At 47.3% G+C, this 12,950-nt stretch overlaps 1 protein-coding gene across 2 annotated transcripts in view; it reads right to left on the bottom strand.

The window, feature by feature from the left end:
- Positions 1 to 809: 809 nt before the first annotated feature.
- ZMAT3 (zinc finger matrin-type 3) overlaps positions 810 to 12,950 on the bottom strand; it is a 29,146-nt gene continuing 17,005 nt past the window's right edge. For both annotated transcript variants that reach the window (XR_008467021.1, XM_054205582.1), the window contains exon 7: positions 810 to 1,681. Coding sequence is in view for 1 of the 2 variants with exons in the window: in XM_054205582.1 (XP_054061557.1) it covers positions 1,679 to 1,681 (3 nt within the window). In the remaining variant the exon portion in view is untranslated. The remainder of the gene's footprint in view (positions 1,682 to 12,950) is intronic.

The raw sequence follows: 12,950 nt of genomic DNA, 5'->3' as shown, positions 1-12,950 counted from the left end.
CAAATCCCCGTCTAGATGAAAATCAGTTGCCCGCAATATGTAGCATGTAACTAATTAAACACTGCTCCTCAGCTATTTTAAACGAAGATATAATTTTTTTTAGTAACAAGTGCCTCATATCTGATAGGTAAAACTATCTCTGGGGCTGGTGAGGATAGATATATCAGATTAATTATCAGCCGATTTACAGATTAATGCGGGAAAGTGTCTACACTAGCCTTAAAAATGTGTGACTACTTTACACTAATTGGCAGTCAATTAAATTGTGGTAAAAAGTGCCCAGAGTGGACACACTCGGAGGAAAAGGATTCACTCCGTGTGCTGTATATGTTAATTTAAAATCACTGGAACCATCATTTCAAAGCTGAGTCTTCCCCAGTGTGACTGAGGATTAATCTTCATTCGCATTCCGAGGGGGATAAGTACGTTGCTGTTAAACACAGCCATTTTTCAGTTTTCCAAGCTTAAAAAAAAAAAAAAAAAAAAAAAAAGAAGAGTTACGACCTTTGTGGCACAATATGTATCACAATTTTGGTTTTTAAGTGACCGCTCTTTGAAGTTCTCCTCTGGAGACTCCCCCCCAGACCTTGCCATGTGAATGAAAAAACCCCATTTCAGGGTGAGGATTCCCCCTCTCCCCACACCTTTCCTGAGAAAGGCAGGAGAATTTACCCAAGTTTAAGGAAAAAAACCCCTCTTCTCTTCGATGAACCAGCTGCTGCTCCTCAGCACCGAGCCCTGAGATCTCATTTTTCTCGTCTTGCTCAGAAAATTGAAAAGCTCAGCAGATAAAAAGTGTGAAACAAGAATTAACAGCCAGAGAGGCAACTGTATATATTTTATTGCAAGAACTTTCTTTGGGACATTAAGGGTATTTGCTTCACTGCAAATTGTTATTATGTACAATATATGGATTTCTTTCAGACCCTTTTCTTCATTCTTTACCTCAAAAAAAGAAGCGTTAACAAAGCTCTCATCTATCAGGGAATCACTTTGTGGTGTCTGAAATTAATGTAAATGGAAATCACCGCTTCAGGTGCTGAGGTGAAGTTCTAAAGTTTTCCATGATGTGAAGCAAAGAAAGAGCTGAAAAAGCACAAAGATACTCATCAAAACGGTCCATTTTAGCCGCACGGCTTTTTCTATTTTCAAAAGGCAGCAGAGGGGAGATGACGGCAGCAGTTAAGGGAAGAAACTGAAGTTTCGTTGGGCTGGCACACCTAGATAAATTAAACCCGGCTGCGAGATGTAAATGAATAAAGGCAGAGAGGTGGCGATGGGGGGGCTGCTCCCCCTTCCTGCCCCCGAATCCCCATCTCCCGCTTCCACAGGTGGTCCGGGCTAAATGTCCAGGCGAAGTGATGCCTGGGCACCGCGCTAGTATTTTGTGGCAGCTCCTGTGCTCCATTCCTGCAGGAAAAGTCCTGATTCCACCACTATTCACTGGTGTTTTCACACCGGATGGTGCTGGGGTGGCTGGGGCTTGTCCTTCAACATGCAGCAAAGAGGTTCATAAGGAAGAGTCAGTCTTCTCCAGAAGCAACGTGGGCACCGTCCATCCCCTTTAGATCCTTCTGCCTTTAAACTAATGCTCCTAGTTTCACTCTGGTCCAAAGCTGCCTGTCTTACCTCCACAGACCAGCTGCTGGCAGGCCTGTGAGCTGCTTCTTCCAGATGCTCACTGCATCCAAACCAACAAAAAAGAGAGATTAAAATGTCACTTTCCATATGGAAAACTGCTATCCTTGTCAGGAGGGACTTCCATTGACTCAGGTAAGGCAAAGGGAGAGAGGGACCAAAGCATAAAGGTCTGGGATCCAAGTCATTCCCACATTAATCTGGGGGACCCGGGGCAAAGCACAGATTTCTCTCTGCCTTGGTTTCCCATAGACAGAATTAGTTCAACTGTGCCGTGTGGTTGTGAAATGCGATAGTATAGAAAAAAAAGCAGGAGTTTAAATAGTGCAAATGTAACAGAGGCTTTGGGGTCAGCGAAAAATAGGTGGCAGCCTGAGTTTTCATAGATGAAAACAGACATTTCCAGAGGAAAATCTCCCTTAGTTTGGGGAGGGGTGTTATGACAAAATTGGCGGTGCTAGGCCATTTTCTATGCTAAGGCATAGGAGGTTTATAACAGCCCCGTGTGCTTTGGCTTAGATCATTTACTCTGTTTTGCAAGCAAATATCACCATGTGCTGATAAGCTAAATTTCAGCAAACCTTGGTACAGTCAGCAGGGAGCCAGGTTTGTTCTGTGCTTTAGCTTCATCAAAGCACATTCTTGCTCTTCCTTTTTTTCTTTTTTCTTTTTTTTTTCTTCTTTTTTTTTTTTTTTTTTCTTCCCCACTGAAGTACTGCAAATACTTCCGATCCCCATCTGAACAAATAATCTGGCACAGCAACCGGGAGCTGCAGCCCCCAGCACCTGCATTGCACCGTCCCGCGTCCCGCTTCTCGGGTCCTTCGGAGGAGTCCTGACGACACATCAATCACTGCGACTCCCTCGGTACCTCCTCGACATCGACATCCAGCCCTTGATGTACTGCGCTCGCAGCAGAGTAAACCCGGCCCTATTAAGGCACCGGCTGCCCAAGCTGCAGCATCCGAGCCGGTTATCATTCACCCCCCCGTGCTGTAATTGGCCTTAGAAACCCGCACGTCTTAATTTCTGGGCCCCAGCCCAGCTCTTGGTGAAAGTTCACTGCGTGCCAAGGTCACCGCGGTGAGCCAGCACAGAGGGAAAAGGAGGAAAGGCTACCTCTTCCCTTTCCCAGGGACACAGTTGAATTTCTGACACTTTCAAGTTATTTGTTTGGTCGGAACGGGGCGATTAAACCAGCTGTGCTGGGTCTGTTGTTTCGGGAGAGCCCCCTCTTCCTCCAAGGAGCATTTTGGGGAGTTGTGACCCTCAGTGGATGCCACCCAGACCCCTGGGCTCTGGCTCCCGCTCAGGATCCTGCCCAGCCTCCGCGGACCCGGCTCACCTCCAAGGATTCAAAGGAACAACGGAGCATGGCCACGCTGCACCTAATTGATAGTGATGTTAAGAGACTGATCATAATGTGACCGCTAATTAAGGGAGATAGTTATTGACTTTAATGGGAGACAGACCAGGCTCTGGCACATCTACTAAATAATGAGAGAGTACCGCGGGTGCTGTCAGTGCCGGGGAAATCATCACAATCATAATGTGCTGAGAAAAACGCAGCTTCCTCTTGGAAAACCTTTAACGGCAGCGAGAACTTCACGAAAGGAGGACGGACTTTCTGTTCGCACTCCCGGCAAGTTTCCTCATTCCTTTCTCTTTAATTCCTCGGGGTTACAATAGCGCTTACAGACCCCAGCAAATAACAAATATGGATTTGTTAGGAGGCCGCTTCCCACTAAGTTATACGGGTAACTGGCTTTTTTAAGGTGCTTATGTGAAATGTCATTCTCCCCCCGCTCACAGCACGCAAAAGTCTTTCCTTTCACTAAAAAATTTAGTAAAAAATTGCTTATTTTTAATAGCTTTCCGCGTAAGCTGGGGTCGGCCCTCCTCTGATAGCGCTACCTACTGCCCCAGCACCCAGGAAAATAAAACGGAAAAGACTGAGTTTCCGTGAAGCGGGTCCCCTTTCCTCCCGTCTCCTGCGGGGATGGGGACCACCATGGCGGGTGCTGTGCAAATATAACATAAAAGAGGGTCACAGCCCGGAGAGCTTGGACTCAACGCGGGACGTGAAGCTCGTTCTCTTTAGGTGTGGTTGAGAGCATTCACAGCCAGTACGTGCTCCATGGTTTCAGGGGACTGTAGAGGGAATGTGTTTTTCCACTGATATTTGGAACTAAGTACTGGGTTTACAAATATCCTTCCCCAAAATTTAATGCCACAAGATTTCTCTCATTTTTACTTCTATCAATTCATCTTTGATCTACTGCTCCCTTTCTTAACAGCAGAGGGGAAGGGGAGGAGGAAAGGGGTGTTTAAATTCCACTCTGTCAAGGTCCTCGCAATGTAGTAAGAGCTCAAAAATCCATAAAATTGGCCATTGACTTTCAGCTGCAAAATCCGCGTCATGTGCCAAGTATTACCACAACAATAAACCTTCTCCATCTTTATTGCCACGGAGCGTATCGATTCGTTGCGATGTGTCCCGGGAACGTGTGCGTTTATGCACACGACTGTGACCATTGACCAGCCGAGGGTGGGAAATCTCCAAGCCACCTCTGTGGCCAAATGAGATTTTTTTTCAGCTGAATCACTGAGACTCTCCTTCGATTTTCAATGCTCGTGCCGGCATTTTGATGATAGCGGCTTTGCCTTATTAACAGAGCATAGTGAAACCGGCTTGTTGGTTTTCCCCTCCTTTTCTTATCCCCATTATACCCAGGGAAATTTATTAATTTTTGATAAAAGACGCACGCCCCCTCCCTGAGGAGGGGGGCACTGAAGCAGGACGAGATGGCTCCTGCCTTTGTGGACTGTCTCCAGAGTCACTGGGGAAGAGCAGGAACCGGAGCGTAATCATTCAATAAAGCGACAAAGTACAGGACTGGAGAAAAAAAAGGCTTAGATTAAATAATTCTTCGACGTCCCTTATGTCTTAATCTATTTCTCAAAAGGCATTACGTGCAAAGCAGAAAACGGTATTACTTTTTGTATTAATAGAAGAGATGAATCATCTAATGCCATTCAACAGTTGGAACTAATATCAAGGTTCAGGTTTCACAGCTGCGTGTGCGAGAGGCAGGAAAAAAGTGGCACAGATCAGAAGCTGGTCACGTTTTGGGGAAGATCCACGTCCAGCCCCAAGGCCTGGGACTTCTTCTGATCTCTAACTAGTCGTCGGAAATCGAAGGTCTCGCCCTTTAGAGCCTTCAAACTTAATTCTCGATCCCCTGAGCTCTAAGCAGACAGACGGAGCATTTTCAGGGTGCGCGGGGAGGGCATGAGAAGGCCCACTGATAATGTTAGATCTCTTTTCCAAAGAGCTGTGATTTGGGGGATGCTCACTCAGGGGGATTAAAGACTGAGGAGGCTCCCCGCCATGAACGGCTCTTCTCTCCCATCTCCCGGAGGCTGCCTGCCCTCCACCTCCACCCCTTCACCACCCGTAACCTGAATAACCACCTCAAGCGGCACCGAATTGTCGGCACCGGTTTGTCCCAATAAATCAGACTGTAAAGCAGAGCGAAGCGGGAGCTGTTTGACGTGCAGTTCGGCCGTTTCTGCTGCAGGGGTGGCAGGCTGGGCACAAACTGGGTTTAATCCACCTGCAGAATCAGTCAGCATTTTTGGGAAAAGCCTGGATGCAGGCTCGCCGGTCCAGGACATTATGACTAATCATGAGAGGGGAAATGGAGGGAACGGCGGGCATGAGGGCTATGAGTAGTACAGCCTCCAGAGCAAGAGGAATTAATTGCTTGCATCCCGGTTCTTTGCCAGGTGTGGAAGTCAATGGGAGGGAAGGATGCCCACGTCTTGCAGAGGGAAGGTGCGTAAAGCCAGGGTCACCTTTCACAGCAAAACTTCATAGAAATTAGACGACAGCCCAGCCGTGCTAAGAGTTTCTCCACATCAGAGGTTTTGAATTGCAGCAGAATAACTCCAGCATCTGTAATTAGCGCTTCCATTAAATTCTCGTTGCTCTCATATTAATTTCAGGAGTTTGGAACTGTCAGAAGCGTTATTAAGGGACGCTATCCTTGTCAGGAGCTGCAAATAAAAGTTGAGCTCCTGATTAAAAGTTTAGGGCAGCCCTCATTATTTTCTGCGTCAGAAGAGTAGTCTTTTTGGGTTACCCTTTCGGTGAGTACCGCTTCATTGCAGAGGGTCTCTAACTGCTCCTGCCTCAGAGCTATATAAAAAAAAAAAAAAAAAACAAACCAATTTGCTTTTCACATGCTCCTCACCGAAGCCAAATACAAAAATCCCCATTTGTCTTCAGTGGCAGAAAGGCAGAGTGACACTGGGAAGGTGCTGGAAGGAGTCGCTGGTGGGTTTTCCAAATTATCTACTGACTGGAGCAACGAAGGCACTGGAGGTGTAGGTCCCACACGGATATTTAGCCTTCCTCAGCTTCACCATCTCCCGTGGTTGTCCCTTTGCTCTGCTACCAGAGGCAGCGCCACCCATCCCTCCTCCCACCATCCCTCCACGCTTCAGTCCCTTGGGGAATGGGGATTTACCATCCCTCCCATCAAGTACCTCATACAGGGTGCGTGTTTCCACGTGAACCAGTTTGATTATTTGGGCTTTAAAAACACACCCGTGTCCCCAGCTCGGGATCTTTCGCCACGTCCCCAGCACAGCCCTGGCCACGGGAGACGAGGGGTTGTTAGTTTTGGAGGGGCATCGCGTGACAAACCAGATATTGGAAATTTCTTACGCAAAAAAACTGTCCACTTTGTGCTCCAAGGCTACGGTGCCTACGCGCAGGCTGCGTACATTGAAAAATAAGCCTAGAGGCTTGGCCGGGGAGGCAGGTGGGTGCCGCTGCCCCTCAAACCAGGGCTGGGGGATGGCTCACCGCAGCCCCCGCAGGGGTTTCGGCTCAGTGTTTGCCAGGAAATAAAGATTCGGATGGACTTAACCTCACGGTAAAGTCTGGTCAAACTCGTGTAGTTGTTTTCATTGGAAACTGAAGCTTGAAAAGTTAAGAAGTCACAAAACACCTTATTTTGGATTTGAAGGAAGATTTCACTCCAGGAGGACGTTTTGCTCTGGAATGTATGCATCTGTTGTTATATTCAAATTGAAAACATCATTCAATTTAAAAAATATACATTCAGAGGGTTGAATAACATTTTGCTATATCTGGTTTTCCCGTATTTTCCCGTACGTACAGAGCGACAACTCACAGCAATTATTTTTTTGCAGTTTGGGCAGTAAACAAAGAAACTGGTTATTAATCCGGTGAGCTGCCGAATGCTTTTTATTCTGCCTGATGCTGAACATCTCCGAAGACGGAGTTCTGTATTCCCTTGGTTACTTTTTAATTACATTGCAATAAAATTGCAAGGAATCTAATTTTACCAGACGAAGCCCAGGGACCCTGTGGAAGGTGACAGGGGTCCGGCTATTTTATACACTAATTACACTAGCGCAGGCCCTGGAATACTGTGCTATTTTTATTCATTCATGGGGAAGAAAAAAAAAAAAAAAAGCTCTTTCGTCTAGATCTGAGTGACTGCTATTTCATTCTCAAAAACAGTCAGTGCACTCTTCAGTTCTCAAAAAACAGCCGCCCTCTTCTGTTTCCAGGGGATATTACCTCCTTTTTGGAAATCTTAATGAGTGTGCTGTTGAAATCAAAATAAAATACCATCACTTCGCCCGCCTCAAAACAACAAACCTATATCCATAAAGCACTGCCACCTTTCTTAAAGCCTCTGAAAATGGGGCAATATTAAATAAGAGCTTGAAATATGGGTTTAAAGAGGGAGCTGTTTGGGATTTCTAAAAGTATGTCTGCAGTGCCATCAGGAGGTGTGACCACAGCATGGGAGAGCGGAGGCTGAGCCGGCCGGGTTGGGCTGTAGGGCCGTCAGGACAGACTGACGTTGGAGCATGGACACGGGGACGGGCATCCCGCACACATCTTTCCAGAGCCAACTCCACCTTGATGGCTCCCGGCACCCGTGAGAGCCACCGCAAGGTAGGGCCACCTCTGCAACCATCCCTCTGGCGGCAGCCAGGACTTCAGGTCCTTGAGCTGGCTGAAGATCGATGGGACTTCTTCATCCAGAAGGCTCAAAGACACGAAAACATGTATTATTCTTCTCAAGGGGCTACAGGACTTTTGAAAATTTCACTCTGGGTTTTTCGGTAGCCAATTAGGAAACCGGCAGGTGTGAGGTTGGTTGGTGCTTCCCAAGCAGCACATCACAGTCCCCAGCAAAGCCGCTGGACCAGCAGGAAAGTGGGAAAAACGGAGCCCGGAGAGGTGGACACCGACTAATACGGGTTATTTTGGAATTATGAATTACTGTGACCCATTTCTTCCAAAACGAATCTCAGTTCTGTATTGTTCTCAATTTTTTTTCCATTACTACAGCCATTCCTCCAGGGAACAACAATCAGACCCTTGTTAGAGTATTTCAGGAGGGTGACTTCTGATCTCACAACATGATCGTTCACTTGTCTTCTCTGCCCCATAAAACACACGGAAAAATGCCTGAGCTGCCCAGTAAAAGCCCTTAGAAGAAGGATCAAGTGCCCCACCACATTTACATGAATATTCAGCACAGTCAGATTTGCCGCTCAGGTGTTACACCTTGGATATTATTTATATCCTCCTGAAATAGCAAAGAATCCAGTCACCCCGCACTTGCTCTTTCCCCAGAAGGACAGGCAGGATTCCCCTGAGAGAGGGACGCGTCAGGGATTCACCAAGGTCCCATGGAAGAAGTGGTGGCTCAAATAGGTGAAGCTGGAGCAAACAGCCGCCCCCCGTTCTCTGCTCCGAAGGAAGGCTGGGCACAAGGATGCTGATTAAAACTGGCCTCTCGCTGTGTACGTGGAAATCTTTTCCAAGAAATAGAGCCTGCCTGGACTCAGGGCACCTGGTTTTGTACACGTGATGCAGACAAGCAAGATTACCCCCCAAAAATATCACATTTCATCACCAATTTAACTTCACAGCACAAACATGGACATGGAAGGACATGGACCTGTTGGAGTGGGTCCAGAGGAGGCCACAAAGATGATCCAAGGGCTGGAGCCCCTCTGCTGTGAGGACAGGCTGAGAGAGTTGGGGGGGTTCAGCCTGGAGAAGAGAAGGCTCCGGGGAGACCTTAGAGCCCCTTCCAGTCCCTAAAGGGGCTCCAGGAAAGCTGGGGAGGGACTCTGGAGCAGGGAGGGGAGCCATGGGACGAGGGGGAAGAGTTTTAAACTGAAAGAGGGGAGATTGAGATGAGCTCTGAGGCAGAAATTCTTTGGTGTGAGGGCGGTGAGCCCCTGGCCCAGGTTGCCCAGAGAAGCTGTGGCTGCCCCATCCCTGGAGGGGTTCAAGGCCAGGTTGGACGGGGCTTGGAGCAACCTGGGCTGGTGGGAGGTGTCCCTGCCCTGGAACAAGATGATCTTTAAGATCCTTTCCAACCCAAACCATTCTGTGATTCTATGAACATCCACTGCAGTGGGTGATTCAGGTTTAAAAAAGGCAATAACATAAAGGCAGAAAAAAGAGGGGTGAAGCTAGGTGGATGTACCCCTCCCTCCTCAGCTTGGCTCTGGACCAGTGCAGCCCTAACATCTCCCAGCTCCTCTTCTGCTTTTCCTTCCACGAGCTTCCCGCATGTGCCACTTGGTTTTCAACATTTCCCTGCAGTCTCAGCAATAGATTTCCATGCTTTGAGGGTGTCAAAGTGAAACTCTTTGGAAACGGCCTCAAAGCCCACAAAAGCAGATGAAGAGCTACCACATGTTTAGCCCTTCAAAGGCTTAACTTCTGCAAGGTGACAGTTTGCTTGGCTCATACAGCAGCTCCACAGAAGCAAAACGCTGTGGCCACGGTTTTTCCACCGTGCTGTAGGTGGCACCAGCTCTATTGGGTTAAAGGCAGCACTTCCAACACAGATTAACTCATTTCTAATAAACAGAAATTGGAAAAGCCTCCAGCATCAAAACAATATTATTTGTTGTATTTGTCTGGCAAAATCGCTGCCAGCCATCCGGCACTATAATTGTAGAACATTAAGTTTTAGCCCAAATGCCAAACGTAAGTGATGCTCCTGTGTGATGTGACACAGCTTCATTTCCTTCTGGAGGAGATCTAGATCGTATTCAGCAGCACCTGCTGAGCACAGGGTGACCTCAACCAGGCTCCAGGAGGACATTCAAATATTTACAATTCGACTGTGGCACTGCAGCATTGAGGTGGTGGGTTTCTATAGGGAACACGTAGCTTCAGACTGGTAACCAGTGCGGCACCGGGCAGAGACAGGGGACTGTACTCTTTAATTTCCATGCAGGCAGTTCAGGCAATCCCAGCTCCGTGCAGGGAATTGTCCTGGATAACTCCAGCCAGGCTCAAAGGCTACAAGTGCCCCCACCGCAGTCGCTCAACCACGTGCCAATGACTCTCCTTGGAGGGTTAAATTTTGTAAAAGACTAACCCACTTAGCTTTTTAAGCCTTATTTTCAAAGAAGACTTGCAATCAGATTTACAGAAACGCTAGCACAATTTAAAAAGTCCGCTGAGATTTATGAAACCACCCAAGCAGATTAAGGTGCCAAATGTTTTTAAATGTTGCCCATGACCTAGGCCAGGCTTGTGTCCCGAGGTTGGCAGGATCACCCAAGGGAACTTCAAATTTTCTGTCTCTGTTCCTGTTCTCGTTTCTTCCACCCATTATTACTTTTCCCTCTGGGATGTGTACATTACATTCTCTTTTAAGTGCTATAGCCTACGATCTGGACCAAAGGTGTATCTTTGGGTCCTGATACTGTAGGGAAGCACGCCCTCATTTGGAAGACCTGTGCTGTATTCGCCGTGGGAATGTTCTGTCGTATGCCAACGACAATAAAGGCCGGCTGGCATTTTGTAACCTCAAAGCTCTCCTGAACCATTTCAGAGAGAGCTTGGCTGCTCATCCATTCCCCATGCCGTTTGTTAAGTGGGCAGCCTGACAGTCGCAGTAACCACAGCTTCAGGACACCCTTTCTTAAATCAAGACAATGCCTTTGAAGTCGGTGAGAGGGGAAGGCAAAGCTGGCTTTGTTAGCGCAATCAGAAATGCAAGTTAGAAGTATGCATGCTAATTGTCAAGACTGTTGCCATATAATTAGCATATATAGTCTGTACCCAAATTAAGAAGAACTCCCTTGGAAGCTTATTATGTCCTAATATATACCCAGCATGTATATCCATATAGCTGCCGTCTGACCCATCCTTGCGTTTCTCAGCAGCTGCGAGAAGCTGCGTGAAGATCAATGCTAATCTGGATTAACAACGTGTCTTCAGAAATCTGTCCCACGTGTTAGACCCTAGAAAAGGGCTCCAGGCTGATGGAACTGCCTCTCTATCGAGAAACCTGCTGAGAGAAGAGATACCGCCCCAGGTGTCCGCAACCTGAATTCTAGCATCTGTCTTCACACTCTGCTCACCCACCACCTCTGACGCTTCCTTCAGAGCTTCAGGTAGGTGGCTACATCTTACAATTTAACAATTGCTGTCATGTCTTCTGCGCTGATACCAGGCTAACACGGGGCCCACCCTAAGGATGAGGGTTTAACCCAGCCCTGCTGCATTTTACCCCCGTGGGAAGAGAGCGCAGGGGAAGGTGCAGCCTGTTTGGCAGCGCGTAACCATCCCCGAGCCCTCTGCATCCCACCTGCAGCAGATCAGCCTCAAGGGAAGGCCAACACAAACGGTCAGCAGCACAGCTCAGGTTTTATCAGCCGTTATTTCAAGGGTATAACTGCAAATATGTCAGCTGAACATCCCGCATGTGTCTTGGGACTGTGGGATCGGCAAAAGACAGACTGGTACTATCCTCTGCTGCCTCCCACTGCTACCTCCTCGGTTTTGTGTGCCTGGGGTCACCACAAACCTTGAAACATCTGCCTTAATTTTATTTATATTCTTCTGTTACCACTTTCCTTGGTACTTTTCAATAACATTCATTAGAAATTACTTGGGGTTTGCATAATAAAAATCTGCTTCGCCAAGTAAACAAACATTAACTTAAGGTTGCTAAGCAAACATTATAAAAACTGCCTTATTAATTACCCTTCTGTGAGTGTGTGACAAGGCAAACCAAAGATAGACCAGTCAAAAACAGACCAGACCCTCAAAGACATCATCAGAGAGACCAGTCATAAGAGAAGGCACGAGTGGCATCCAGTTCTCGTGCCTGGGTGCTTTGGTGCCAGCTACCAGAGCAGCAGCATGTACAGCAGCCCACAGTCCCACCTGAAATAAATAATAGAAATAAATAATAATAAATAAAAGAAATAAACGCAGCACCCTGGAGATTCATTGCGTTGTTCCTCTGTCTGAATGCGGACCTGCTAATCCAAAGGCGCTCGGCGTACCACTGTTACACAAGCAGCAGCTGCTCGCCAGCTTTTACAAACAGCAGCTACTTGTCTAAGGGTCCCACGTATTTGGTAGTTTGGCCGTTTCCTAGTGAAGCCCAACACGCTACTGCTGAGATACCGCAAACAGCATTAGAGGTAGATGCAATAAGGAGCTACCGGAAAATGATTTCTTATAAATAGCGGATAATGCCAAGGAGGAAGAGTCCTTAAAGGGGCTGCTTCACATGCGCTCGCACACATGGAAGGGCAAAGCGGAGAAGGACAAAGCCCTGACGGCGACGGAGGCTGCAGCCCGCCCTGCCCCCACAGGGGCTCCCGCTCCTGGCTGAGACAATCCCCACCTCGACAAGCTCACGCTGAGCAAAACCGAGCCATTGCCACACATGAGATCTCAGTTAGCTCCTGCAATCAAAGATTTTTGGCATCACGCTGCTGTTTTTTAACAAGTCCCTTAAGTCTGAAGGATTCTTTACAGACTGCCTGAAATATCAGGTGTTGACCAATACATCATCATCTCTCTGGTGTGAAGGGATTTTGCCATTTGACTTTTCACAGGTTTTTCATAAATACATTTCCTCTTATAAGGCCCAGGGTAATACACAGGCTCATGCAGTGTTTTTCACACTATTGGTCCCATTGCGTTTAGTCAAGTAGATAGTCTGGCTTCTTCAGGCAGAGGAGACACACCAAATGCAGCATATTTAATTTATCATGCAACTGTGTCCATTTCTTATTACTCTACGCCTTGTTCTCTCATTCATGTTACCTCTTCATACCTTGATATTGAGAAACAAGCCTTAGATTAATACTTTTTTCTAACATCTTTATATGTACAGCAAACACCTGCCGAAGGCACTCTCTAGTCTCAGATAATATACTGCGGATAATCTTCCTATCTCCCTTTACACTCCTGTAGTTCCACCGAC

Source organism: Rissa tridactyla, chromosome 6 (genome assembly GCF_028500815.1).
Source record: "Rissa tridactyla isolate bRisTri1 chromosome 6, bRisTri1.patW.cur.20221130, whole genome shotgun sequence".
NCBI lineage: Eukaryota > Metazoa > Chordata > Aves > Charadriiformes > Laridae > Rissa > Rissa tridactyla.
Note: the sequence above shows the minus strand (reverse complement) of the source record. Positions and strands in the feature narration are given on the sequence as shown.